This window comes from Eschrichtius robustus, chromosome 14 (assembly GCF_028021215.1).
Source record: "Eschrichtius robustus isolate mEscRob2 chromosome 14, mEscRob2.pri, whole genome shotgun sequence".
In the NCBI taxonomy this organism is placed as follows: domain Eukaryota; kingdom Metazoa; phylum Chordata; class Mammalia; order Artiodactyla; family Eschrichtiidae; genus Eschrichtius; species Eschrichtius robustus.
This window is the reverse complement of record NC_090837.1, coordinates 8,999,173-9,025,001: the sequence shown is the minus strand read 5'-3', so window position 1 is coordinate 9,025,001 and position 25,829 is coordinate 8,999,173. Positions and strand designations below refer to the sequence as shown.

Sequence of the window (25,829 nt, the reverse complement as noted above, 5' to 3'; positions counted from 1 at the left end):
GATCCTGGAGTTAAGTTGGGGGAGGGGCGGGAGTCCTTTAGTTGATTGAGCGTTTGTACGTTTGCATCTTTTTGTGGAAGGTATGCGTCACGGAAAGGAAGTATACCTTCCCTCTAAAACGAAAGGTGCCTTCCACCTCAGTATCCAGATCCTCTGCAAATTTGTAAATCTCGAGGGTCACCATATAGGTCAAACATCAGTACGCAAATAAAGGACCAAAGCACGCGGCTGAGGGATGCAGTGTTACGGTTGTCCGTTATCACCAAGGCAACCAGACCTCGCCAGCATACCAACCGTCTTTTTCAGCCAACTACTTCTGCGCACGCGCAAACCCTCCCCGGGCTTTTCGCAAAACGCGTTTCACATGGGATTTGGCCTTCGGGACACTCCGTAGTCAGAGGCGCGGCAGAACGGAAGACGCAAAAGGAATTTGGACTGCAATTGGTTTGTAGTCGTGTTCCGGGAACTCAGTGGGCGTCGCGCGAAGGCTGAAGGGAGCGTCGTGGTCGCCCTCTGGGTCTCGGCGGCGGGAGGTGTCAGGAACCGGGGGAGCAACCATGCCTCGGTATGCGCAGCTGGTCATGGGCCCCGCAGGCAGCGGGAAGGTGAGGCTTTGGCGGGAGAAGGAGAGAAATGTCGAAGTTTGTGGGAGGCCGGGAGGTTCAGGTCCTGAGGGAGGGGCTGGCGGTTGTGTTTATTGGGGACCTTGAGACCCTGGGCAGCTCGCTGCTGCAGCCTGGGCTTCAGTGTCCCTTTTGTTGTTTTGAAAGGAGATTGATGATAGTTGCTAATATTTATTGCGTACTTAAGCCCCAGATACTGCCCCAGGTATTGCGTACTTAAGCCCCAGATCCTTTCCTGTTAAGGAAAAAAAAACTTATTTCCTTAACAACTCTGTGAGTTGTCCTGTTACTCCCATTTTGCCGGTAAAGAAAATGAGACACAGAAAGGTTAAGTTTTTGCTCAAGGTCACACAGCTAGTAAGTGATGGCTGGAGTTTGAATCCAGTTTTGTCTAACTCCAGAATTTGTCCCCTGTCTTTAACCCAGGAGGTTAAGGTGGGGTCTCGTTAATCACTGCTTCTCAGAGATTGAGACGTGGACTTCTGGAATTTGAGGAGACTTTAGGAGGTACATGGGCCTGACATTAATGAACAGTGAATCGTGTATTGAGAAAGTTGCTCCCTTTTCAGTTTTTTTTCAGTTTGCATTGAGGTGAAATCATCAGTTTGGTGCTAGCGTATTTTCAACACTTCTTTAATTCTCAAGTCTTTTTGGAGAGCATATCTTAGACTCAGAGGTTTTGACAGGCAATTATATTTAGCTAGAACTGAAAGAATTTTGTTAAAGTTGTATATAATTTTATGGTTACCTTCACGTTATGGCAAGTATAACTGGTTTTCTGGTTAGAGATACAGTTTTTTCTTGTAAACAACTAGTAAGGGAATCCTATTAGGGGCACTCAAATATGGTAGAAATTGTGACGATATTGATCAAATAACAGGAGTTTGGGAAACACTGGAGACTGTGGAGGTGTTGTGTGGCTTCAGTGTTTAAATTGACAAACACGTTGCTCTGATGTTTGGCCTATTCTGGGTGCAGGAGATACACATGCGACTATGATATGGCCCTTGCTTACCCGAAGCCAGTAGTCTATTTGGGAATACTTATAGGTAACTAGTTACTTAAAATACAGTGTGATGCATAGAGAGGACCTCCTAGGCAGAGAGAACAGTGTGTGTAAAGTCACTGAGGAGAAAGATAAAAGCATGATAGAGGTTATTTCTATGTTCTAGATTAATTTTCAGACTGATTGTGTTAGATAAGTATCTTTCTATAAACTTTTGATGCCTGCTACCAGAAATACTCACTGGGCATGTTCTTTGTGCCAAGCATTGTTCTGGTTCCTGGGGATTGTGTAGTGACTAAAACACACACACAAAAAATCCTGTGTACTTGTGGAGTTTATTCAAACATATGAGTCAATTAGAAATAATTATCAAGCATTTATTATGTACCAGGTACTGTTCTAGTCCCTGGGCGTATACAACTGAATAAGACACATCCCTGCTTTTATTTATTTACTTACTTACTTTATGGCCTTGCTGTGTGATTTGCTGGATCTTAGTTCCCTGACCAGGGATCAAACCTGGGCCCTGGCAGTGAAGGCGCCAAATCCTAACCACTGGACCGCCAGGGAAGTTCCCACATCCCTGCCTTTAAATAGAGGGTGGGAGAGACAGACAAGTAGCCTAGAGATTTTAACGTAGTATATGAGGGATAAAAAATTCTCTAAACCAAAAGTTGTAAACTGATAGTGCACTTCCAGGCTATTTACTGGCCTGATATTCTCTCATCCTGGAATGTTACCCCCCTGGCTTGGCAAGCACACTGCTGTCTCTCAGCTCAGATACTCCCTTCTCAGAGACATCGTCCTTGACCACCCCACCTAAAGCTTTGTTTGGACTGTACCAATCCTAGTGGAGACACCTTGTGTCAGGTGCTGCACTGTGTAATCAGAAATCTTCCCTTTAAATTCCACTTGTTGCATGTTAGAGCAGTAAGGAGCCTTGGTAATCGTGGAGGCCATTCCAGTTAGAGACAAGAAAACTGAGGGACAGAATGGAAAAGCACCCTCCCCAGAGTTACCCATGAGTCCGAGCCAGGTCTGGATCTGCAGCCCAGTCAGGTGTCCTGACTCCCAGCCCAGTGCCTTTTCCCTCTTTTCAGTCAGCTTCGTGGTCAATGAAGGAATAGTTTTGGCCTTAGACACTGCCCAAGGGGTGTGGAGAGTCCTTCTGGAGTTGTAGAGGGTAAGCACTGCACTGCTTGTTGCTCTAACCCCTCATGCCTTGTGATATTACAGAGCACCTATTGTGCCACCATCGTCCAGCACTGCGAAGCCCTCAATCGGTCTGTCCAAGTTGTGAACCTAGATCCTGCAGCAGAACATTTCAGCTACTCTGTGATGGCTGGTAAGTCCTGAGCAGAGCCTTCCCCCACCTTCAGGAAAAATAAGGGAGTAGGGAGGCAGTGAGCACTGGCTGCTCAACACAGAAGCTGAAAATTAATACAGTCTGGTCCCCTGGTTTCGTGGTGAACAACATGAGGCTGAATGTCATTTGGTGACATTCTTAGTCTCTGATGTAAGAATTGAAAGTGAGTAGACTCTTCCCTCACCACCCTTCCCTTTTGTTTCTTTCATGTTTGATCATGTTTGGTAAATCTGTTTTACTGCTGATCATACTATAAGTGAACAACCTAAATGTTTTGTTTTGTCTTTTAAGTCTTTTAATTTATTCATTCAATTGTCTGTTGAACACCTACTTTATGCCAGGCACCAGGGTTATAGCAGAGGACAAGACAGATACTATCCCTACCTTTGTGGACCTTTTAGCAAGGGAGATAAGCAAAATGATAAACATGTTACAGATTGTGATAAGGACTGCTTTAGGCTGATGAGAAGGAATAACTGGGGGAGGTTGCTTTAGGGACGACGTCTCTTGAGAAGGAGCTATTTGGGCCTAGACCTGAAGATGGTAATGTGCTCACCAAGTTGGCGAAAGGCTTTCCAAGATGGAAGAACATCAAGGTCAGTATATAAGGGAGAGATGGGAAAGGGCTTGGTGTGTTCCAGAAAAAGCAAAGATGCTGATGAGCTGGGGCATAAGGAGTGAAGGAAGAGATGGGTAGGAGCTAGTAGGACATGAGAAGTATGGGTTTTTTTCCTGTTTTTTACCCTGTTTAGTCTGTTTGGGCCGCTGTAACAAAATACCAGACTGGGTGGCTTATAAACAACAGAAATGGATTTCTCACAGTTCTGGAGGCTGGAAGTCCAAGATTAGGGTGCTGCCAGCATGGTCAGATTCTGGCGAAGGCCCTCTTCCCAGTTGTAGACTGCTGACTTCTCACTGTGTCCTCACATGATGGAAGGGGGAGAGGGAGCTTTATGGGACCTCTTTTATAAAAGCACTAATCCCATTCACCTCCCCAAAGCCCCACCTACTAATATCATCATCCTGGGCATTAGGTTTTCAACATATGAGTTTTAGAGGGACACAAATACTCAATTTATAAGGGACTTCGCTGGAAGTCCAGTGGTTAGGACTCCGCACTTCCATTGCAGGGGGCATGGGTTCGATCCCTGGTCGGGGAACTAAGATCCCGCAAGCTGTGTGCGGCACAGCTCCCCCCCCAAAAAAAAAAAATCCTCAATTTATATCATCTTTCAACAGTGGAATGCCATTAGAGGGTTTCCAGCAGGAGGAGAGGATTGACATCTGATTTACGGTTTTCTTTTTGTTTCGTTTTGTTTTTTTGGTGGAGGGGTTGTTTGTTTTTTTAATATTTATTTATTTATTTGGTTGTGTCAAGTCTTAGTTGCGGCAGGCGGGCTCCTTAGTTATGGCAAGAGGGCTCCTTAGTTGCGGCTTGTGAGCTCCTTAGTTGTGGCTCGCTGGCTCCTTAGTTGTGGCGTGCGAACTCTCACTTGCAGCATGCATGTGGGATCTAGTTCCCGGGCCAGGGATCAAACCCGGGCCCCCTGCATTGGGAGCATGAAGTCTTAACCACTGTGCCACCAGGGTAGTCCCTGATTTATGTTTTTAAAAATAACTGGCTCTTAGATGAAAAATGGACTCTAGAGGGTCAAGAGTCAAAGCAGGGACCAGCAGTGAGGCTATTACAGTTGTCTAGGTGGCTTGGACTAGGGTGATCATGGTGGAGATACAAAGGAGCAGACAGATACGGTATATATTTTGCAAGTAAAATTAGCAGCATTTTGTGGGAGATTGAACTAGAAGGGTGTAGGAAAGGGAGAGATCAAGGGTCACTCTTAGGTTTGTGACTTGAGCTGTTGAGTGCATTATATTGTTTACTGAGGAGGAAGACAAATCGGTTTAAGTTTGAGGCAGTTCTTTTTGCACTTGCTAAGTCTGAGATGTCTGATAACTGTCTAAGAGGTAATATCAAGAAGGCATTCGGGGACTTCCCTGGTGGTGCAGTGGTTGGGAATCCGCCTGCCAATGCAGGGGACACGGGTTCGAGCCCTGGTCCAGGAAGATCCCACATACCACGGAACAACTAAGCCCCTGCGCCACAACTACTGAGCCTGCGCTCTAGAGCCCGTGAGCCACAACTACTGAGCCCGCGTGCCACAGCTACTGAAGCCCACAAGCCTAGAGCCCGTGCTCCGCAACAAAGAGAAGCCTCCGCAATGAGAAGCCCACGCACTGCAATGAAGAGTAGCCCCTGCTCTCCACAACTAGAGAAAGCCTGTGGACAGCAACGAAGACTCAACGCAGCCAAACATAAATAATTAATTAATTTAAAAAAAAAGGCATTCGGATGTAATATTCTGGGATTCAGGACGAGGTCTGGCCTGGAGGTGTAAATTTGAGGGTCAACAGCGTATAGTTAGAACATAAAGCCACAGAACTGGATGAGATCACATTGGTAGGGAATATGATTAGAGAAAAGGAGCCAAGACCAAGCCTTGAAGGTGTCTCATCTTCAGGGGTCTGGTAGAGGAGGTGGGGTCAGTGAGGTAGGAGAAAAGTCAGGAAAATGTAGCGTCAAAGAAGCCAGGAGGGGACTTCCCTGGTGGCGCAGTGGTTAAGAATCCGCCTGCCAGTACAGGGGACACGGGTTCGAACCCTGGTCCAGGAAGATCCCACATGCTGCGGAGCAACTGAGCTCGTGCGCCACAACTACTGAGCCTGCGCTCTAGAGCCCATGCTCCGCAACAAGAGAAGCCACCGCAATGAGAAGCCTGCGCACCGCAATGAAGAGTAGCCCCCGCTCACCACTAGAGAAAGCCCGCACGCAGCAACGAAGACCCAACACAGCCAAAAATAAATAAGTAAATAAATAAATCTATTTTTAAAAAGCCAGGAGAAGAGACTGTTTCACGAAAGAGCTGGTGCCTGGTTATGTCAGATGCAGCTGGGAAGTTGTACGAGAAGAGGACAGAGGAGTGGCTGTGAGATTTGGGAATGTGGAAGTGTTGGCGACTTTGGTGATTTCAGTGGGATGGTAGGGATGGAGGCCAGGTTGGAGTGGTTTGAAGAGTGAACTGAGGTGATGCCGTGTAGATGCTGAGCGGAGATGACTTGCTGAGGAAGTTTTGCTGTGAAAGAAGCAGAGAAGTGGGACTGTAACTGGAGGGGTGTGTGAGGGTCAAGGGAGGTTTTAAGGTTGAAGATGGTAACTGGAACAGAATTGTGTGCTGAAGAGAATGATCCAATAGAAAGAACGAAACTGAAGATACCAGAGAGGGCAATGACTGCAAGGTTGACTGCGAGAGTGAGAAAGGGGAGGGGCTCCCAAACAGGTGGAGGGTTTTGCCTTTGCCAAGAGTTGGGGGGTTCTTCCATTGTAGCCGGAAGGAAGCCAAGGTGGAAGGCACCATGTAATATTGGTGGTGGGAATGTGGGAAATTCTCCTTTGTTGACTTCTGGTTTCTGTGAATGTCATGTGTGGTCATTAGCTGAGGGTGGCTAGAAGTGGGTGTGGGTAGGGTGAAGGAGGCAGGTTGAAAAGAGAGGAAGAGGTATGAAACAGTCATCTTCCTTGAGAAAAAGCATTGCATTGCTTTGGGCTCATTTGGTTGCTTCCAACAGAGAGCACTCAAGCTAGCTTATGTAAAAGGAGGATTTTTTAGAAGGAATTGGGGGACTTCTCACAAAACCCAAGAGCAAGCAAGGCTTTATGAGAGACTAGAACCCAAAACATAAAAACTAACAGGAATCTAGGCTGGCTTTCTGTCTCTTTTTGTCTGTCTTACAGACCAGCCTTCTCTGCTTCGGGATACACATGGCAGCCAACAAAAATACCCCCACCCCAAGTGCACATCACTTTCTGGTCCAAGTGCCTTACTGACTAGTGTCCTTGAGTCATCCTTTTAGAAGGCCCTAACTTTGAGCAGATGTTTATCCCTGGGAAAGTGCATAGGAAGATATTATCCATATAAATGTGGCTGTGAGTGAACCGAGATTGTAGGTTTGAACACAAGAGTACTGATTTCCAAAAATTTGTAATAGAAGAGAAGCATGAGTATACCAGAATGTTTAAGCTCCTGCTATAGGTGATTTAGCTACATTATCTCATATAGTCCTCATCCTTCTACCCCAGGATATATGACTTGTCCCCACTCTTATACATAAGGAAAGTGAGGCACAGGGAGGTTAAGTAGCTTCCCTAGGGCGATAATGTTAAGAAATGGTAATTGGTTTACTTGGTATGGTTTTGTTTTACTTGCTTAAGAAAAGGTGGTGTATATTCACATTGTTCAAATTGCAAAAGGTACAGAAGAGTTAAGTATGCAGGAGACCGTCTTCCTCCCAGCTCCATGTCCTGGCATGTGGCTACCCTCCCTTGAGGCAGCCAGTGTTGCTAGTTTCTGGGGTATCTTTCCATAGTCTATGCATGTAAAATAAAATATGTATATTTGTGTATATAGTAAATTTTTGTCTTTTTGTCTTTGTTTTTTTTTAAACACAAATGATGGCATTCTAACACAGAGTTCTGCACCTTACATTTTTCAGTTAACAGTATACCTGGAAGATTATATCACCTCAGTTCTTAAAGAGCTTCTCCTTTTTTTTTTTTTAAAAAAGTTTTCTTTTTTTCTAATTAATTAATTTATTTTTGGCTGTGTTGGGTCTTCGTTTCTGTGCGAGGGCGTTCTCTAGTTGCGGCAGGCGGGGGCCACTCTTCATCGCGGTGCGCGGACCTCTCACTATCGTGGCCTCTCTTGTTGCGGAGCACAGGCTCCAGACGCGCAGGCTCAGTAGTTGTGGCTCACGGGCCTAGTTGCTCCATGGCATGTGGGATCTTCCCAGACCAGGGCTCGAACCCGTGTCCCCTGCATTAGCAGGCAGACTCTCAACCACTGCGCCACCAGGGAAGCCCAAAGAGCTTCTCCTTTTTATGGTTGGATAGGATTTCATTGGCTATACAAAAATGTATTTAATTTGTTACCATGGACGCTGCTACAGTGAATAACCATGTACAGAAGTAATTTCATGCATGTGAGTTTTTATATAATTGTTAATTATCACCAGTGAGGATAATGCTCTTGTATTCTGGGCCCTCTCTGTGGTTTCAGACATCCGGGAATTGATTGAAGTGGATGACGTGATGGAGGACAATACTCTGCAGTTCGGTCCCAATGGAGGATTGGTATTTTGCATGGAATACTTTGCCAATAATTTCGATTGGCTAGAGGACTGTCTCGGCCATGTAGAGGATGACTACATCCTTTTTGACTGTCCAGGTAAGTCAGCTATTTGAATGTATCATTTTCCTTGAGGTCGTCCTCGTTCTGTCCTCAGTGGAGAAAGTGGAGTAAGTGGAGTGAGCATTCGTAGCTCTAAACCCTGCTGCGGTAAGGTACAACTTGCTTACTCATTGGCTTATATTAATTCATTGAGTTTACTGAGTGCTTATTTTGTACACTGGAAATACCTAGAAAGCAAGGTAGCCATGGTCTCTGCCCTCATGGAGCCCACAGGCAAGTGGGAGTGCTAGGCAGTATAAACAAAAATCACCCAAATGGACTTCCCTGGTGGCGCAGTGGTTAAGAATCCGCCTGCCAATGCAGGGGACATGGGTTCAATCCCTGGTCCAGGAAAATCCCTCCCACATGCCGTGGAGCAACTAAGCCCATGTGCCACAACTACTGAGCCTGCGCTCTAGAACCCGCGAGCCACAACTTCTGAGCCCACGTGCCACAACTACTGAGCCTGCGTGCCTATAGCCCGTGCTCTGCAACAAGAGAAGCCACTGCAATGAGAAGTCCACACACCACAACAAAGAGTAGCCCCCACTCGCCGCAACTAGAGAAAGCCCACGCACAGCAACGGAAGACCCAATGCAGCCATAAATAAATAAATAAACAAATAAAATAATCACCCAAATGATTATTTAATATATTTCTGACAGGCACTCCACAGGAGTAGCACAGACTGTCACACAGCAGGGAGGTTGGGGAGGTTGGGGAGGCTTCTCATCAAGTAGCATTTAAGCCAGACCATAGGGTGAGGTGAGGGAGACTGTGCTGCAGGCAGAGGGCACGGCATGCTGAAGGCCTTGAGGCAGGAAGGAATGAGCTGGGTTTGAGGCACCAAAAAGGCCCTTGTGGCTGGAGCACAGTAAACAAAGGGAAGTGTCCCGAGGTGAGACTGGTAGGGGACAGATGATCACACGACTGCTCAAGCCGAACTGTGAATTTAAGACTTAAGCCTAACCTAGTTTTGATCGTTTGTGGCTCTCACTTTTTAAAAAAAATAAATGTATTTATTTATTTATTTATTTTTGGCTGCGTTGGGTCTTCGTTGCTGTGCGCGGGCTTTCTCTAGTTGCGGCAAGCAGTGGCTACTCTTTGTTGCGGTGCACGGGCTTCTCATTGTGGAGCATGGGCTCTAGGCGCGTGGGCTTCAGTAGTTGTGGCACGTGGGCTCAGTAGTTGTGGCTGGCAGGCTCTAGAGCGCAGGGTCAGTAGTTGTGGTGCACAGGCTTAGTTGCTCCGCGGCATGTGGGATCTTCCCAGACCAGGGCTCGAACCCGTGTCCCCTGCATTGGCAGGCAGATTCTTAACCACTGTGCCACCAGGGAAGTCCCTCCCCTTTGTTTTTTTTTTTTTTTAATTTTTATTTTTATTTATTTATTTTTTGGCTGTGTTGGGTCTTCGTTTCTGTGCAAGGGCTTTCTCTAGTTGTGGCAAGCGGGGGCCACTCTTCATCGCGGTGCGCGGGCCTCTCACTATCGCGGCCTCTTATTGCGGAGCACAGGCTCCAGACGCGCAGGCTCAGTAGTTGTGGCTCACGGGCCTAATCGCTCCGCGGCATGTGGGATCTTCCCAGACCAGGCCTCAAACCCGTGTCCCCTGCATTGGCAGGCAGACTCTCAACCGCTGCGCCACCAGGGAAGCCCCCTCCCCTTTGTTTTTAACTGAACATACACACACCCACAGAAAAGTGCAGAGGTCATAAGTGTACAGCTTGATGAAGATTCCCAAACCTAACACACCTTTGTAGCATTCACTTTTGATCAGCAAAAATGGAAGTGTGAAGAACCTCACTTTCTACATAAAAACTGCATAGTTTCCTTGGGATTCTCGTGGTATTGTGATTGCTTCAAGAGCCTGTAAGACCCCTTAAAAATTGAATATATTACCACCAGAGGTTGACTTCCTTTTTTTTTTTTTTTCCTCGGCTGTCTTATAGGAAATTGTTTTCCTGTAATTTGGTAATTTAACATATATCCTGATTGTAATAGTCTCATAATGTTCTTCATGTAGGTCAGATTGAATTGTACACTCACCTGCCCGTGATGAAACAGCTGGTCCAGCAACTAGAACAGTGGGAGTTTCGAGTCTGTGGAGTTTTTCTTGTTGATTCTCAATTCATGGTGGAGTCGTTCAAGGTTCGAGGATAAATCTGTTGTCGATTTTTCAGTCATGGGTACAAGCAGATGGCAATCTCCTTTAATTGTTGCGTGATTTCTGGATGTTTCACAAACTATACTCCAGAATTATTTAATATCCCTTAATATAAGTTCTTATAATAATGTATTTTTAACTCAAATGATAAATTGTGATACTGTATAGATTTGGGGGAACTACTTACCAAGAAAAATTAGGTAGATGTGTATCTTCATATAAGTTTATTTTTCTGATGATGTTTTGTCTAGTTTATGAACTATCTGAAACAAACATTATTTCCCATTAGTAGCCCCTAAGGAATATTTGATGGAAAAGATTAAAGATATCACCTAAATTGAGATTTGTGATCACCATGGATTAAAGCTACATTTGCCCTCCTTATCCTCACCCTTGGAAACCAGGGGTCAACAATCTGATTAGTGGACTGTCTTTTCTTTTACTTTACTTTAGCCTTTCTTTTACTTAGGGCAGTTTTGTTCAGAAAGGAGCAGGAGCCTCTCTTTTATGTGGAGACCAGGGAACTTTGTTGGCACCAGTTGATTCATCTTCCCTTTTCTGTTTCCTCCTTCAGTTTATTTCTGGCATCTTGTCAGCCCTGAGTGCTATGATCTCTCTAGAAATTCCTCAAGTTAACGTCATGACGAAAATGGATCTGCTGAGTAAGAAAGCTAAAAAGGAAATTGAGAAGTGAGTTCGCTTCTTCCATATCATCATATGTCAGCTGCAGAGATGAACCTTCTAAGCTTTATTTCAATGTGAGGTTCTGTCAGTCTATAAATCTAGCTTCCTGATTTATTCTTCCTTTTATTCATCAGTCTTCTTTCTCACTTTTAAAGGTTTCTAGATCCAGACATGTATTCTTTATTAGATGACCCTACAAGCGACTTAAGAAGCAAAAAATTCAAAAAATTAACTAATGCTATATGTGGACTGGTAAGCTTTCGAAATTGTTGGATTTTATTTTTAATGACCTGGTCAGGTGTGTATTGGCATCCATTCAGTGGCCACCATTTTGGAAAACATGGTCCAACCCTATTGCCTTGCCAAGGGAGGAGGGTGGGAGTCTGTGGGCTGGCTGGTCAGCAGTTTAATTTAGAAGCAATTATTGGCAGTAGCCAGTAAGTTAACTGACGTGTCTATTATTCCAAGCTGTTTTGGGAGCTCAGACTGTCTTTGCCTTTTGGAATTACCAGTGGTGGTTGAGTTCAGGTAAATGCCTATGAAACAGTGTCTGGTTCAGTAAAAAGTTAGCAAGTATTCTAGTTGGTCAGAGGCCAGAAAAATCAGTATTGATTTGCTGTTGTTCTGTCTCTGCCTGTCCCTCCTCCCCACAACACACACACATACACACACTCACACACAAATGGTTTTAACCAGAAGTGTAAATGGTTATAAAACTCAAATATAATTTGAAAATTAAGTATTCTGTACTTCAGAATGACCCTTTCTGAAATCCTCAACTTGTAGATTGACGACTACAGCATGGTTCGATTTTTGCCTTACGATCAGTCAGATGAAGAAAGCATGAACATCGTATTACAGCATATTGATTTTGCCATTCAGTATGGAGAAGACTTGGAATTTAAAGAACCGAAGGTAATTTCTGGTTTGGGGTGTTTATTGCCTTTTGGTAAAAACGTTTACCAGCACTCACTGGCCTCCTGCATAATCCATGGAGTTAAGCTCTTTGTACTCAGAGCTTGGGCATACATGGAAAGAGGAGGTGAAATGCAACTGGGCTCGGGCTGCCCTCACATATGTCAGTGGGGCCCTGTCACAGCACATTAGCTGAGAATCGGCGTGAGTGTAAAATCGAGGAAGAGTTTACTTCTAAATGAGACATAAGCCCTTTAATTTACCACGTCTGGAAACATTCTGTCAGTCATTCCTTTTGTTATTATTAACGATTACTGTGAGCAACACCTGGAGCTGATGCTGGGCGTTAGCTCCTTATAGAGCATTACCTGAAAAACACGTAAGCACATACTAGGTCTAACTGAGGGGAAGTGGATGTATTTTCTATCTTGTGTTTCCTTTGTGTCAGGAACATGAAGATGAGTCATCTTCCATGTTTGACGAATATTTTCAAGAACACCAGAATGAATGAAGAGTTTGTTAAAAAGTAACCGAATGTGTGAGGAGCTTGTGGCTGAACTGGCAGAACCTTCTTCTCTTCGAAAGATGGAATACTAGAAGCTACTTATTTTAATGAAAAAAAATAATACTTGACTCTTTATCAGCAATCAGGAACATGCCTGAATCAAATTCTTAGTTATTCTGGAACTGCTGCTGTTTAAAGTGGCATCTTTTAGTATTATTGGAACAGCATAATTTAGATTTTAAAAGTCAAAATTGAAATGAATGTACATAGATTTGTGTTTATAATATAAATTAGCACCTGTGATAGTTAAGACCAGTCTACTTTTAGTTTTACTGTTTGATTTTTGTTATTTTTGAAGTTTTTTTGGAGGGACAGGAATTATTATAACAAAATATACATATATGTGTCCAAAGAAAAAAAAATCTGGAAGGATATAGATAAGACCATTGCTTACCTGTATCTTCCAGTTTTCCTACATTGAAAATGTATTATTTGTGTAATTTAAAAATGAAAAGTAACTGTGTTTTAAGATATATATGTATATAAATAAAAGAAACAGGAAAATAGTACTAACTTTTCATTACACTTTTGTTTTCCAGTCAGAATTTGAAATATTCAGCCAGGGCAATTTGTTTTTTGGTTTTTTTTTTCAAAGTTTTGAATGTGTAAATTTCCCCAAGTGTCCAAATGTAGGCAGTGACTTTTTTTTTTTAAGTGTGATTTGTAGTCTCTGAGCACTTAAAAATGTTTACTTTACTTGAATAACAAATGCACACAAAAATGCAAAAGATAATTTTTTCTTTTTAACTTCTTGACACATTGAATTGTTTATTTTCAGTATTTCTAAGTTCATTTGTGATAGGCCCTGGGGAATGGCTAGTCAGTCAACAGATACTTCTCTAGCACCCACTAAAGGAAAGCAGAATCTCTTTTATTGAGTTCTGCCAGGCATTGTGCTAAAAAGAAGCATTTTGCATAATCTCTTTCATTTAATCCTCACAGCAGGTCTGGTCTCCATTGGTGCTGGATCTTCCTGCTGTTGCAGATTAAGTCCTTGTAGAAAACCTGTAACTTGGGTTAAATTTTTAATCATACTTGGGCCTAGATAGCAGAAGTACACCTGCAGTGTCAAATTTGATCCATTTTCATTAAAGATGCAAAGTGTGAGGGGCCATAGCTATCAGTGGTAACTTGTGCCTAGCGGCCCAGGCTGGGGGCAGGAGTTGGGTATTTGCACCATGGTCCGCTGGTGTGAGCTATTCTCACAGGGCACTCAGGAGAACATGATGAGTGGACAACGTGAGGACGTGCTGGGCTGCTCGGGGACTTTTTCTGTGGCCCTCGAGTATGCAAAGGGCAAAAACACCCTCATCTCCCAGTGTTGCTAAATTTTAGAAATGTTATTGTCATGTGACAGGGGAAGAAAGAAAGCTTTTCATTCGCCCTCTTCATTACTCCTTGAGCTATACCTCCCTACTTCAGCTTCTGGAGAGTCTGGTGTGTGCCTGTGGGGAAGAGGTGAAGGGTCAGATTCCATTTCCTTCCCCTCTTGACGAGTTTAAAAGATGAATATGACAGTTCCAGTCCTGAAGGGTTTCACTGTCTTGTAGGAGAGCCTGACGTGATTCTTCAGACAAATTTACTAGTGGGTGCCAGGCACTGGAGCTAAGATGGGACCGCCTAGGGCAAACACGACCTTACTCTCATCGCACTGATATGCTGGGCCCTTAACCATAAACAAGGAAACCTCTGATAAGGAATGTGAAGAAAAGAAAACAGTAATGAAATGGAGAGTGACTGTGGGGCTACTTTGCATGCCCGTCAAATAAGTCTCCCCCTAAAAGGTGCATTTTGGCCAGAGATGTAAATAAGAAATCAGTTGTGGGAACATGGGACAAAGTAATCTAGTTTGAGGCACTGGCAGAAGAAATGGCCAGAAGCAGCAATGACCTTGGCTTTTAACTGGAGGCATAATAGGTTAAGAATTCCTGAGCTTTTAGTATGTTCCGGGCGTGTAATTTCCAAGCTATTTACATGCAATTCGTTTCATCCTCAGAAAACTGAGGTAAGTACTGTTATCTCCATTTTCAGACAAAGAACTGAGGCACAGAGAGGTTAACTTGCCCGGAGTTACACAGCCAATAAATCTTGGAGCTGGATTCAAACCCAGAGTCCATTTTCTCAACGATTACACAAAGAATTGCAGCACGTAATCACACAAGAGTAATACACAAATCCCTTCTCACTGTGATCCTTTCTCCGTTTTTAAAATCAGTGGACTGAGTTCATTCTTTCACTCAACAAGTATTATTGATGCTTACCATGTACCATCACTGTTATCGGCATAGGGATATAGCAGTGAACAAAACACAATCCTTGTCGACGTTCACACGGAGAGAGGAAGACAAAACACAGAAGTAAACTAAAAAGAATCAGAACTAAGGAAAAAAAGGGGAGTGAAGTGGGACTGAATTTAAAATAGTGTGCCCCAAGGAATGCTTCACTGAAAAGGTGATCTTTAAGGAAAAACAAAGGAGGTGATTTATCCCTGGGATTCAGTAACCCCGAGATCCATCTCCATTTTTGCCCACACCTCACGCATGCGCGACACTCAGAGCCCATTCCTAAGGCTCGGGCGCCCCCTGGTGCCCCTTCGAATCCGCGCAGCCGCAACAGCTAGCCGCGGACAGCAAGGCCGGAAGCGCGGCGTCCTGCCCTCGCCCTCCCCTTCCGGCTCACTTCCGCCTACCCCGCCCGGGCTGCCAGACCTGAAGCGCCGCGCTCTAACCTGATCTTCCTCATCGGGGTTGAAACCCGGGCGCCTCCAAGATGCCGGTAAAGGGGCCGAGCTGGGCGTGTTGGGAGAAGGCGGGGATTTGGGAGAGTGGCTAGAAGTCGTGGGTGCGCTGAGAAAAGCGGGCCGATGGCGGTAGAGAGAAAGCAGGGGCCTGAGAAGGGGAGAGGCGAGAGGAGCGGGCCGGCCCCTGTAGGATTCGGGCGGCCCGTGGCTGTAGACCGGGCTTGGAGGACCGGGGCGCGGCAGAGTGGGCCAGAGATCCCGGGCGTGCTGAGGAGACTGCCTCAGTTCTTCTGCCCTCTCCTCTCCAATCCCGACCCCTTTTCTCGCCCTTTCTGCCTCCCCCCGCCCGACTCCAGCAGGGTTCCCAAAGCCTCACTAGAGCTGCGAAGGCCAGGGCTGCCCTTTTAATTTTTCATATCTCAAGTCTAGAGTCCGGCTTCTCCTTTTTTTCCTGCAGGCCCACTTCCTCCTCCGCCTCTGGGGGCGGGTCTCTTCCGCTGCTTGTCATCTGTGAGACCCCACTTCCCGGACTCCTCCCCTGTCACCCGGGTAGTGGCGGCCACCCCTGCGCCGCTGGGCTTAGGGCTCTCAGAGCAGACGCTAGGTCCGCGCCCGGTTTCCAGATGTTTCTGTTTTCGCGTGCATCAAAGTGGGAGTAAAAATTGATGGTGGTTTGGTTGCTCTTAAGTTCTGACAGCCAGTCTCTGGGGTAGATTTATCACCATCATGGTCTCCATCTTGCAGATGAGGAAAAAAGAGGTTCAATAACATGTGATTATTCATAGGACAAACATTACTGAACACCTGCTGCATGCCAAGCACTGTGACAGCAGTGAATAAGGCCAACAAATCCCTATTCTTAAGGAGTTTACATTCTAATGGGGAGACCGACAATAAACATGTAAATACAAATAAAATAAAGGAGATTGTTTCAGATAATGACAAATGCCATGAAGGAAATAGATGGGTAACAAGACAGTATAGCTGGTGAAGGGGAGGGTAGAGGCTTGTTAAGATGAAGCATATCTGTAATAAAAAGGAGCAAACCATAGTTATCGATACGTATCTTTATGGATCTCATAGCCACCATTTGACTCCTGATGTATGCCAGGCAGGCCCTGAGCTACACACTTTATATAAATTATCCCATTTAATCCTCACAGTGACTCTATCAAGTAGATATGTTATTGTTTTCTCATTTTGCTGAGGAGGGAACTGAGGCTCAGAGAAGTTAAGTAACTTGCCCAAGGCTGCACACTAGTAAATCTTGATAAAGCCAGATTTTACCAGAACACTAAAGACTTGTGCTCATCATTCCAGTTGCACTTAGAGCACCTGGACTTCCCCTGTCCGGGTGCTCTTAAGAAGACAGACTTAATGTCTGTCTTCTCCATTCACCTGCAAATTCTTCAAGGACAGAGCCCACACTGGCCTTGCATGCCATTGTATCTGCATGCCTTGCACACAGAAGGTGCTTAGTAATCTTTTGATGAATGAATGAATGAATAAATGAATGGGACCCATGTTGTCTTACAAAAAGCCAGACATCTTGTAACAAGCAGAACTAGAAATCAGCCTATAAATTGCTCTCATAAATGTGATTTTGCCCCCTCCTTTAACTCCCATCCACCCACTGAAAGCAAGTATGTATCTCTTCATTTTACAAATTTGGAAATAGGCTAAGAGAAGAAAAGTGATGTCTTGGCCAAAAGGCATAAAGCCAGGAAGTGGCAGAGCTGAAGAGCCAGTGCTTGGGTTGTGGTTTAACAACAGCTGGGGGCTGGGTACCCCTGATTTATATAGTGTTTGCCTATTTCTATAGTGTAAATACCCCACCAGTTACCAATGTGGTGTCACTGAATGTGGAACTGGAAGAGATGCACATTAGCACCTCATTATATAGTATTTCCACCATAAAGATACAAAAGACATAAATAAGCTTAAGATCATATTAAAAATAAATTTTTAAATAGGAAGTAATGAATTTCAAGTATTTATTACCTTTGTTTTTATTATAATTTATGTAATTGTAAATTTATATAATTTCATTTTTAATAATGGCTGTGTTCAACAACCAGCTTGCCTCAAATTTTCTCAAAATTTAATAGTCAGTTTTCATGAGCCAGTTAATCTTGGATGAGTTAGTCTTTTTTTCCTTTAGGGAAATGTACTTGTTTGCCCTGCTGACATTGGCTCTCTTTCTGCTTTTGTGTTCTTACCTGGCTTGCCGCTACAGGCTTACCACTCTTCCCTCATGGACCCTGACACGAAACTCATTGGAAACATGGCACTGTTGCCTATCAGAAGTCAGTTCAAAGGACCTGCCCCTAGAGAGAGTAAGTCGAAACTCCATTATTTTCAGATTTTGGTATGAAACCCTCTGACATTATCAAATCAGGGAAATTCTGTCTCAGGTTGCTCTTGTATTTTCTATTTGCTTGGGGGATATTGTGCTCTAGACCTTTTCAGATCATGGGTCTGTATTGCATTTAACAAGAAACTGTATTATTGCTGCCAATTTCTCCAGGATATTTTGTTGAGAGGGAAGAGGAAATGTGCTTAATTCTCGACACTCTTCCTATCATCACTATCATTTCTTAAGAACTAATCTAATGCTGCTACTTCTGTAGAACACCATGTCTCCCTCCTTTCTCTGTTATCAAGCTGGAAAAAACAAAATGTATTTTAACCTCTTCCTTATTTAAATCTACTTTCTTTGTCCATTCTTCAGGATCTCAGTTTTCAGCAATACCTCAATCTTAAGTGTCCTGTATAACATTACTAATTTCTTCTCTTGCTCATTGAACGTTATATCTTTACTTTCTTTCTTGGTACTCATTTTTTTTTTTTTTTTTTTGCTGGGGTGAGCCATTTTCTTTACTGTTCAGAAAGCTTCATTCATTTCAGATGCTATCTGAGACTCTTCTGACACATTCTGAGATGTTCTGCCAACAGTGTAATTTGTTATTATATTAGACACAGTTTCCCTGCACCCAGGAAGGGCCTACAGTGAGTTCCATTCATGGTTTCCAAGACCATAGTTTGGATTACCAATTTTGTACTGACCCTGTCTCCATTCTTCTGCCAGATTATTTGACTTGACTTCCTCTTAATTTTGTTTTCAACACCGTTTGAGAGCTCAGTAAACTTAATAAATTTGGTGAGTCACCACACTGTTTACTTGTTCTGAGATGAAAAAAAAAGGAACAGTGGGAAAAAGCAGACCAAAAAGAGAAAAAATAGTGTAAAAGAATTACAGTGCAAAGGAAGAATACGAATCAGTGCTGGCCCAGAGCTCTTCTCAGATCGTTACAAAATACCATATTATATATCAGAAGATGCAGTTGACCAAGGATGGAGTAAATCTAATTACCACCTTTGCAATTCTTGGGCCCTTGAGGGAGAATGGGACCCCAAGAAACCGGAACTCCATGATTTCTGTAGATAAGGAGTGACCTCTTAACTCTTCCCTGGGGGCTGGATTAGGACTGAATTGGAATTATGGAGAAGTAAAAGCCTGTGCTGTAGGCTAAGTAACTGTTAACATTAATCTAATTATTTACATCCAACAAATATCTTTTGGACACCTTTTATATGCCAAACACTCTTCTAGGTTCTGAATCCTATAGTCTAGCCTCCTCCCCCTCCCTGCAATGTGACATTTAGAACTAGCTGGCTCTTGTAAGCGCTGTTTGGATCATCTGAGGAAGTTTCCTTTTTGCAGATAAGAAAATAGATTGCAGGGAACACAAGTCTAGAGTTAGAATTCTGTTGCGGACTTTCCTGGTGTTGCAGTGGTTAAGATTCCACGCTTCCACTGCAGGAGGAATGGGTTTGATCCCTGGTTGGGGAACTAAGATCCCACAGGCTGTGCAGCGAAGCCAAAAATTTTTTTTAAAAAAGGAAAGAAAAAGAAAGAATTCTGTTGAAATTCTTCAGAGTACCAAAACTTCAGAATTGCTTTGCATTTCTGCTGTGTGAGAGGGATAGAAGTCAGGGACGAGAAATATAAATAACCATTTCTGCATTGCTGAAACCAGCTGTCGGATATCAAGACCCTGGGATTTTGACCTTTTTAAAATTAAAAAAAAAAAGGAAAACCCAGAAAAAAAGCCAAAGAAATTTTGTAATGAGATCTGTCTTTGTTACAACAGTACTTCTGGCTTTTCTCAGTCTCTAGCCATCTGAACAGCTTGTACAAATATATTTGAAGTCAGTTTTCGTAAAAAGAAAGATGTATGTGTGAATCCCAGTGTGTTCCTAAATGACAGTTAAGAGTTTTTTACCTAAAGCTATAGTATGTAAGGTCAAATAAAATTATATTGAGTACTTTGTATTTTTTAAAAAGCATTTTATTAAAGTTAGTCTATGTTTCAGTCTTTTTTTTTTTTTTTATATTTATATTTATTTATTTATTTGGCTGCTCCAGGTCTTAGTTGCGGCACACAGGATCTTTAGTTGCGGCATGCATGTGGGATCTAGTTCCCTAACCAGGGATCAAATCCAGGCCCCCTACATTGGGAGCATGGAGTCTTAGCCGCTGGACCACCAGGGAAGTCCCTGTCTCAGTCATTTTTTTTTTTAAATTAATTAATTAATTTATTTATACAGCAGGTTCTTATTACTTATCTATTTTATACATATTAGTGTATATATGTCAATCCCAATGGCCTGTCTCAGTCTATTTTTATAAATGTATTGAGAAATGTCTGGAGTGATGTTCACCAAATGTTGGTAGTAGTTATTTCTGGGTAGTGAGATTAGGGTGACAGTTAAGTTTTTTTTCTGGATTGATTAATTAGCTTCTCTAATGGGCATGTATAATTTTTGTAAAACAATAAAGCTATACGAATAAATCATGGGGCTTCCCCAGTGGCGCAGTGGTTGAGAATCTGCCTGCCAATGCAGGGGACACGGGTTCAAGCCCTGGTCCGGGAAGATCCCACATGCCGCGGAGCAACTAAGCTCGTGTGCCACAACCAACACAGCCAAAAAAATAAATTAAAAAAAAAAAAAAGCATAAATCATGTGCTTATTTTTCTAGAAATTGTTTCTAAAGACTTTATATTTCAGTAGTCTCATATTATTATTATTTTTTTTTTTTTTTACTTTTTTTTTTTTTTAGTCTCATATTATTTTATTCAACTCCAAAACCCTTGACCGTTGAGCTTGGATATTTTTTTTCTTGATAGCTTTTTAATTTTTATTTATTTATTTATACATTTATTTTATTTATTTATTTTTTGGCTGTATTGGGTCTTCGTTGCTGTGCGCAGGCTTTCTCTAGTTGCGGCGAGCAGGAGCTCCTCTTCGTTGTGGTGCGAGGGCTTCTCGTTGCAGAGCACAGGCTCTAGGCGCGCAGGCTTCAGTAGTTGTGACACGCGGGCTTCAGTAGTTGTGGCACAGGGACTTAGTAGCTCCGCAGGATGTGGGATCTTCCTGGACCAGGGCTCGAACCCATGTCTCCTGTGTTGGCAGGTGGATTCTTAACCACTGCGCCACCAGGGAAGCCCCTCTTTATAGCTTTTTTAGATGTTATGTTTTACATTTGGCTAATGTTTTCTGCCTTCCTCCCCTTGTGTGCTGCTTAGCAAAAGACACAGATATTGTGGATGAAGCTATCTATTACTTCAAGGCCAATGTCTTCTTCAAAAACTATGAAATTAAGGTAAAGTACAGAGCTTTTACTTTCTTTTTTTTTTTTAAATTTTTCTTGGAGTATAGGTGATTTACAATGTTGTATAGAGCTTTTACTCTTTAATTTAGTTTTCTGATGGGAGTAGTATCTACCTGGCAGTCAGGGTTGATGTAAGAAATAAATTAAATGAAATGAGATTGTGTGATTTTAAAAATCCAGAACAGTGCCTAATTCTGTATCAATGTTAGTTCCTCATTTTTCCTCCAAGGTCTACACCATGGGTTGGCAAACTACAGCCTGAGGGCCAAATCTGGCCCACCACTTCTTTTTGTAAATAAACTTTTGTGGAACATAGCCACGTGCATTTGTTTATATATCATCTGTGGCTGCTTACATGCCACAATAGCTGAGTTGAGTGATTGTGACAGAGACTATGGCCCACAAAGCTTACAATACTTGCTATCTGGTCCTGTACAGAGGAAATTTACCAGCCCATGGTCTAGACACTTATTTATATTTATTCAACAATATTAAGCGCCTACTGTATGACAGTCCAAAACCAAAAAATTCTGCATGCTATGTTACTTTTTTAATATACTTCTATGTCCTGGACCTAAGATGGAGAAATAAAGAAAATTCAATGACCTGGACCCTTCCCTCAACCCTCATTTCTTCCCTTCTGCTCTTAGTTCTTGTGAGCTCAGGAGGAAGGCAGAAGTGGGGTGGGGGCAGAAAAGGAGGGGGGAAAATGGAAAAGGAAGTTCTCTGAGATGCTGCTATGAGCAAGTTACAAGGAATGTCAATAAATCTTCTTGATAATGTTCTAGAATATGGAACTTCAACTCCTTGCCAAACTTTAATCTCTTGGAAACAAGCAGGGTGTGAAATCTTTATTTGTAGACTCTAGGTCTATAAACTGTGGTCTAAACATTCTATGATGTTATAGATGTTTCTATATCTAATGCATGGTCTTAAGTGTGGTGTTTGTAATTAAAATTCTGCCACATTTCATTCTCTCTCGAATATCATATAATCTTAAAAATAGGGAAAAATTAGTTTGTTTCTTTAAAATTATAAATCTGTGTAAAATTTGACATGAAGTATATGCCACGTTTGATTAGCATCAATTTGTCTTCTCCACATTTTCCTTTGGGTTAGGTCAAGAGTTGGGCTAATGGAGCTCTTCAAGAACAAGTCACCTTTAGGGAGTACAGAAAATAAATGGACAGAAACATTTGCTAAAAACTTAAAAAAAAAAAAAAAAAAAGAACAAGTCACTTGTGAAATAATTGCTTCCTCCTTTAGAGTCATAAATGTTTCTGTTCTTGGCAGAGATCCTGAAGTGAAAGAGTTTTTAAAGATTAGCCAGCCATATGGTTCATCTCAGGTTTTCCAGGAGACTTTGTTAACTCTCCTTCCTACACAGAATGAGGGGCTATTGGCACAACTCTTCAGGAACCCAAGGGCGAGCGGAGCTGAGGAAAACAGGGGCAGCCACACAAGCTCAGGGTGGAAGCTGGTGGCTCCCTCCCCAGGGGCAGACAGAAAGGGGGCTTGAGAAGATTGCATGTGGAGAATGGGAATTTTTGATGCTGTAGTAACTATGCTTTTACAGTTTTCAGTTGATAAATCAAAAGACAAAGATTGAATTCATTTATTGCACATAATTATTAGGTTTTGATCAGAACTGTTTTTAAGTTTTGTTTTCTTCCCATAGAATGAAGCTGATAGGACCTTGATATATATAACTCTCTACATTTCTGAGTGTCTAAAGAAACTCCAAAAGGTAATTAAACTTGTATGATCATTTGTCAGGAACACAAATTAATAGGTATTTAGACTTGTTGAGACTTTAAGGACAAGTAGAAAATATTTCCTCTGACTTAGAGCATGGACTTGAGAGGAAAATCTGGAAAATCTGAATGTAGATCTCTAAACTTATAGTGTAGTTGACTAATGAGAAGATAAGGGCAGTGGTGTTTTAAGGCTTTGCATATATTTTCCCAAGACAGAAATCTTGACCAGAAAATTCCCTTTTAAGCCCTTGGCTGAAGGGTTCTTAACCTGGGGTCCAAGGATAGAATTCAAGGTTCCATGAACTTGAGTGGAGAAAAGATTACATCTTTCTTTTCACTAATCTCTAACTGAAATTTAGCATTTACTTTAATGATTAATGTAGGCAGCATCCAGAGTAGTATTAGCAATACCTGTGACTTTCTGTAGCATTTTCTTTTTAAATAAATTTATTTATTTATTTATTTATTTTTGACTGCGTTGGGTCTTCCTTGCTGCGTGCGGGCTTTCTCTAGTTGCAGCGAGCGAGGGCTACTCTTCGTTGTGGTGCATGGGCTTCTCACTGCAGTGGCTTCTCTTGTTGCAAAGCACGGGCTCTAGGCGTGTGGGCTCAGTAGTTGTGGCTCGCAGACTGTGGAGCGCAGGCTCAGTAGTTGTGGCACACGGGCTTAGTTGCTCCACGGCATGTGGGATCTTCCCAGATCAGGGATTGAACCCATGTCCCCTGCATTGGCAGGCAGATTCTTAACCACTGCGCCATCAGGGAAGTCCCCAGCGTTTTCATATTACATTTAGAGTTGAAGATATTTTGAAATTTTGTTTACATTCATTACTACTTCAAAATTTAGTTGTTAGGCCCACTGCTGGGTCTTGTTATTTAGCGCATTAATAAAGAAGCACATGTATGACTGTGTCATAAATCTGATGTTTTAATATTGTAATTACTGTATTTCACTATAATTGGTTTCTTTTGTAGTTCTGTTTTATCTTATTCATTTAAAACATTAGTCTGAGAAGGGGCCTACAGGCTTCACCAGATTGCAAAAGGGTACCAAAAACATAACCCCAGACATGGCTACTTAGATAAAAAACTGAAAATTGGATATTACTATCCTTTTTCCCTATGTTTGTGTATATAATTTTTTTTTTTTTTTTAAGTGCAATTCTAAAAGCCAAGGCGAGAAAGAAATGTATACACTGGGAATCACTAATTTTCCCATTCCCGGAGAGCCTGGTTTTCCACTTAATGCAATTTACGCCAAACCTGCAAACAAACAGGAAGATGGTAAGAACAACATCTCTACCTTCCTATATGGCACAAGATTTTCTCCACTGGACTTTTTAAACCCCCCCCCTCCTTTTCTTGCCTTGACTGGTGTACAGATTGAGAGTGGAATCTTTAGCCCGTACATTATCTTACTACTCACTGTCACAAAAGATCCTTGGCAACAACCATGACATGTAGAGAATCTTTTGGACCAAAATGAGTATAGTTATAAAATCATTTGAACTGTTGTTTCTATTTCTTATCTTGTTCGAAGGTATTGAAATGTATTGCCAAGGTCAATGTCCAGATCAGTAGCCAGCCCATTTGGGATGCTTTCTCAAATACAGTTTTTTATTGTTCTACCTGCTCTTGATTTTAGAAGTGATGAGGGCCTACTTACAACAGCTGAGGCAAGAGACTGGACTGAGACTTTGTGAGAAAGTTTTTGACCCTCAGAATGATAAACCCAGCAAGGTAAAACTCTTTTCTCTGCTTATTTAGTTGATAAATCACCTTTTACCCTGTAGCCACTGTTAAACACACTGAGGTCTTTAGTTTTTGCATTGCAGTGTTGCTTAACTTTGGTGCCTTGTACATAGTAGGAGTTCACTGAATCACACTGAATAATGAATTGCATGTAATAAAAAATTTTGGTTGTATATTCTTATGTTGGGGCATTGTAAACCCATAGAACAGCTTTTTTGTGTGAGATAGCTTTAATGTATTACATTTATTTTGTTGTTGTAGTTTTGAGTAACCTGTGAGTCACTCCAAAAGAAAGGGAGGGAGGGAGGGAGGGAGGAAAGTTTTTTATGTGCCTTCAAAGAGTTTATATAATATAAGGGCTGCCAGACCAATATTAAGTTTTGTTATTTAGTAAATTCATATTCTGACCTTACCTTGAACTTGCATTGTGATTTGACCACCACTGTTCATTCTGTTTTGTCCCCTCTTGTTAGTGGTGGACTTGCTTTGTGAAGAGACAATTCATGAACAAGAGTCTTTCAGGACCTGGACAGTAAAGGGAGCCTTGGGCAGACACTGTCTCCACAGCTGTGGGCAGCATTTACAGCAAGATGTACACAGTTCTTTGCCTTTATTTCGTAAAGTTTTATACAGAGGAGAGAAGAGAGCGTGTCTTTTCTTGCAGAGCTCTTTATCAAGAATTTGGGGCTGTGGGGTGGGGAAGAATGAGTTGTTGACGGGTGATTTGAAATTTCTGCAGTATTAAGCTGGTGCTTAATGAGTAATAATAAAGAAATTTTCTAACATTTCATGTCAGGAAAACTTCATTGCTTATCTTTGACATTCACTTAAAATTTTTTTGAGATAATATTCACCCTTTTAAAGTGTATAATTCAGGGGACTTCCCTGGTGGCGCAGTGGTTAAGAATCCACCTGCCAATGCAGGGGACACGGGTTTGAGCCCTGGTCCAGGAAGATGCCACATGCCGTGGAGCAACTAAGCCCGTGCGCCACAACTACTGAGCCTGCGCTCTAGAGCCCACGAGCCACAACTACTGAGCCCACGCGCCTAGAACCCACATTCCGCGACAAGAGAAGCCACCGCAATGAGAAGCCTGCGCACTGCAATGCAGAGTAGCCCCCACTTACCGCAACTAGAGAAAGCCCGCGTGCAGCAAGGAAGACCCAATGCAGCCAAAAATAAATAAATAAATAATAAATAAATAAATGTTTTTTAAAAAAAAATAAAGTGTACAATTCAGTGGTGGTTAATATGGACACAAAGTTTTGCAGTCATCACCACTAATTCCAGAATATTTTG

The 25,829-nt window shown here is 42.5% G+C and overlaps 2 protein-coding genes across 2 annotated transcripts; both read left to right on the top strand.

Annotated features, from left to right (window-relative positions):
• The first annotated feature begins 467 nt into the window (after positions 1–467).
• GPN3 (GPN-loop GTPase 3) lies at positions 468–13,113 on the top strand. The gene is made up of 8 exons (XM_068562734.1): positions 468–605; positions 2,866–2,974; positions 8,107–8,274; positions 10,300–10,424; positions 11,015–11,130; positions 11,280–11,376; positions 11,911–12,039; positions 12,488–13,113. Exons 1-8 carry the CDS (start codon positions 558–560, stop codon positions 12,548–12,550), a joined length of 855 nt encoding a protein of 284 aa, XP_068418835.1. The 5' UTR covers positions 468–557; the 3' UTR covers positions 12,551–13,113.
• A 2,161-nt stretch (positions 13,114–15,274) lies between these two features.
• ARPC3 (actin related protein 2/3 complex subunit 3) lies at positions 15,275–25,314 on the top strand. The gene is made up of 7 exons (XM_068562829.1): positions 15,275–15,379; positions 17,581–17,680; positions 20,936–21,012; positions 22,700–22,768; positions 23,935–24,061; positions 24,423–24,517; positions 25,003–25,314. Exons 1-7 carry the CDS (start codon positions 15,374–15,376, stop codon positions 25,063–25,065), a joined length of 537 nt encoding a protein of 178 aa, XP_068418930.1. The 5' UTR covers positions 15,275–15,373; the 3' UTR covers positions 25,066–25,314.
• Positions 25,315–25,829: the final 515 nt, after the last annotated feature.

Bases quoted from the DNA above. Each gene is read 5' to 3' on its own strand.
- ARPC3 (XM_068562829.1), top strand. The intron at 17,681-20,935 runs GTAAGTCGAAAC...TGTGCTGCTTAG, and splicing joins AGGACCTGCCCCTAGAGAGA to CAAAAGACACAGATATTGTG. The intron at 21,013-22,699 runs GTAAAGTACAGA...TTCTTCCCATAG, and splicing joins TCAAAAACTATGAAATTAAG to AATGAAGCTGATAGGACCTT.
- GPN3 (XM_068562734.1), top strand. From the start codon at position 558: ATGCCTCGGTATGCGCAGCTGGTCATGGGCCCCGCAGGCAGCGGGAAG. The intron at 606-2,865 runs GTGAGGCTTTGG...GTGATATTACAG, and splicing joins GCCCCGCAGGCAGCGGGAAG to AGCACCTATTGTGCCACCAT. The intron at 2,975-8,106 runs GTAAGTCCTGAG...CTGTGGTTTCAG, and splicing joins CAGCTACTCTGTGATGGCTG to ACATCCGGGAATTGATTGAA.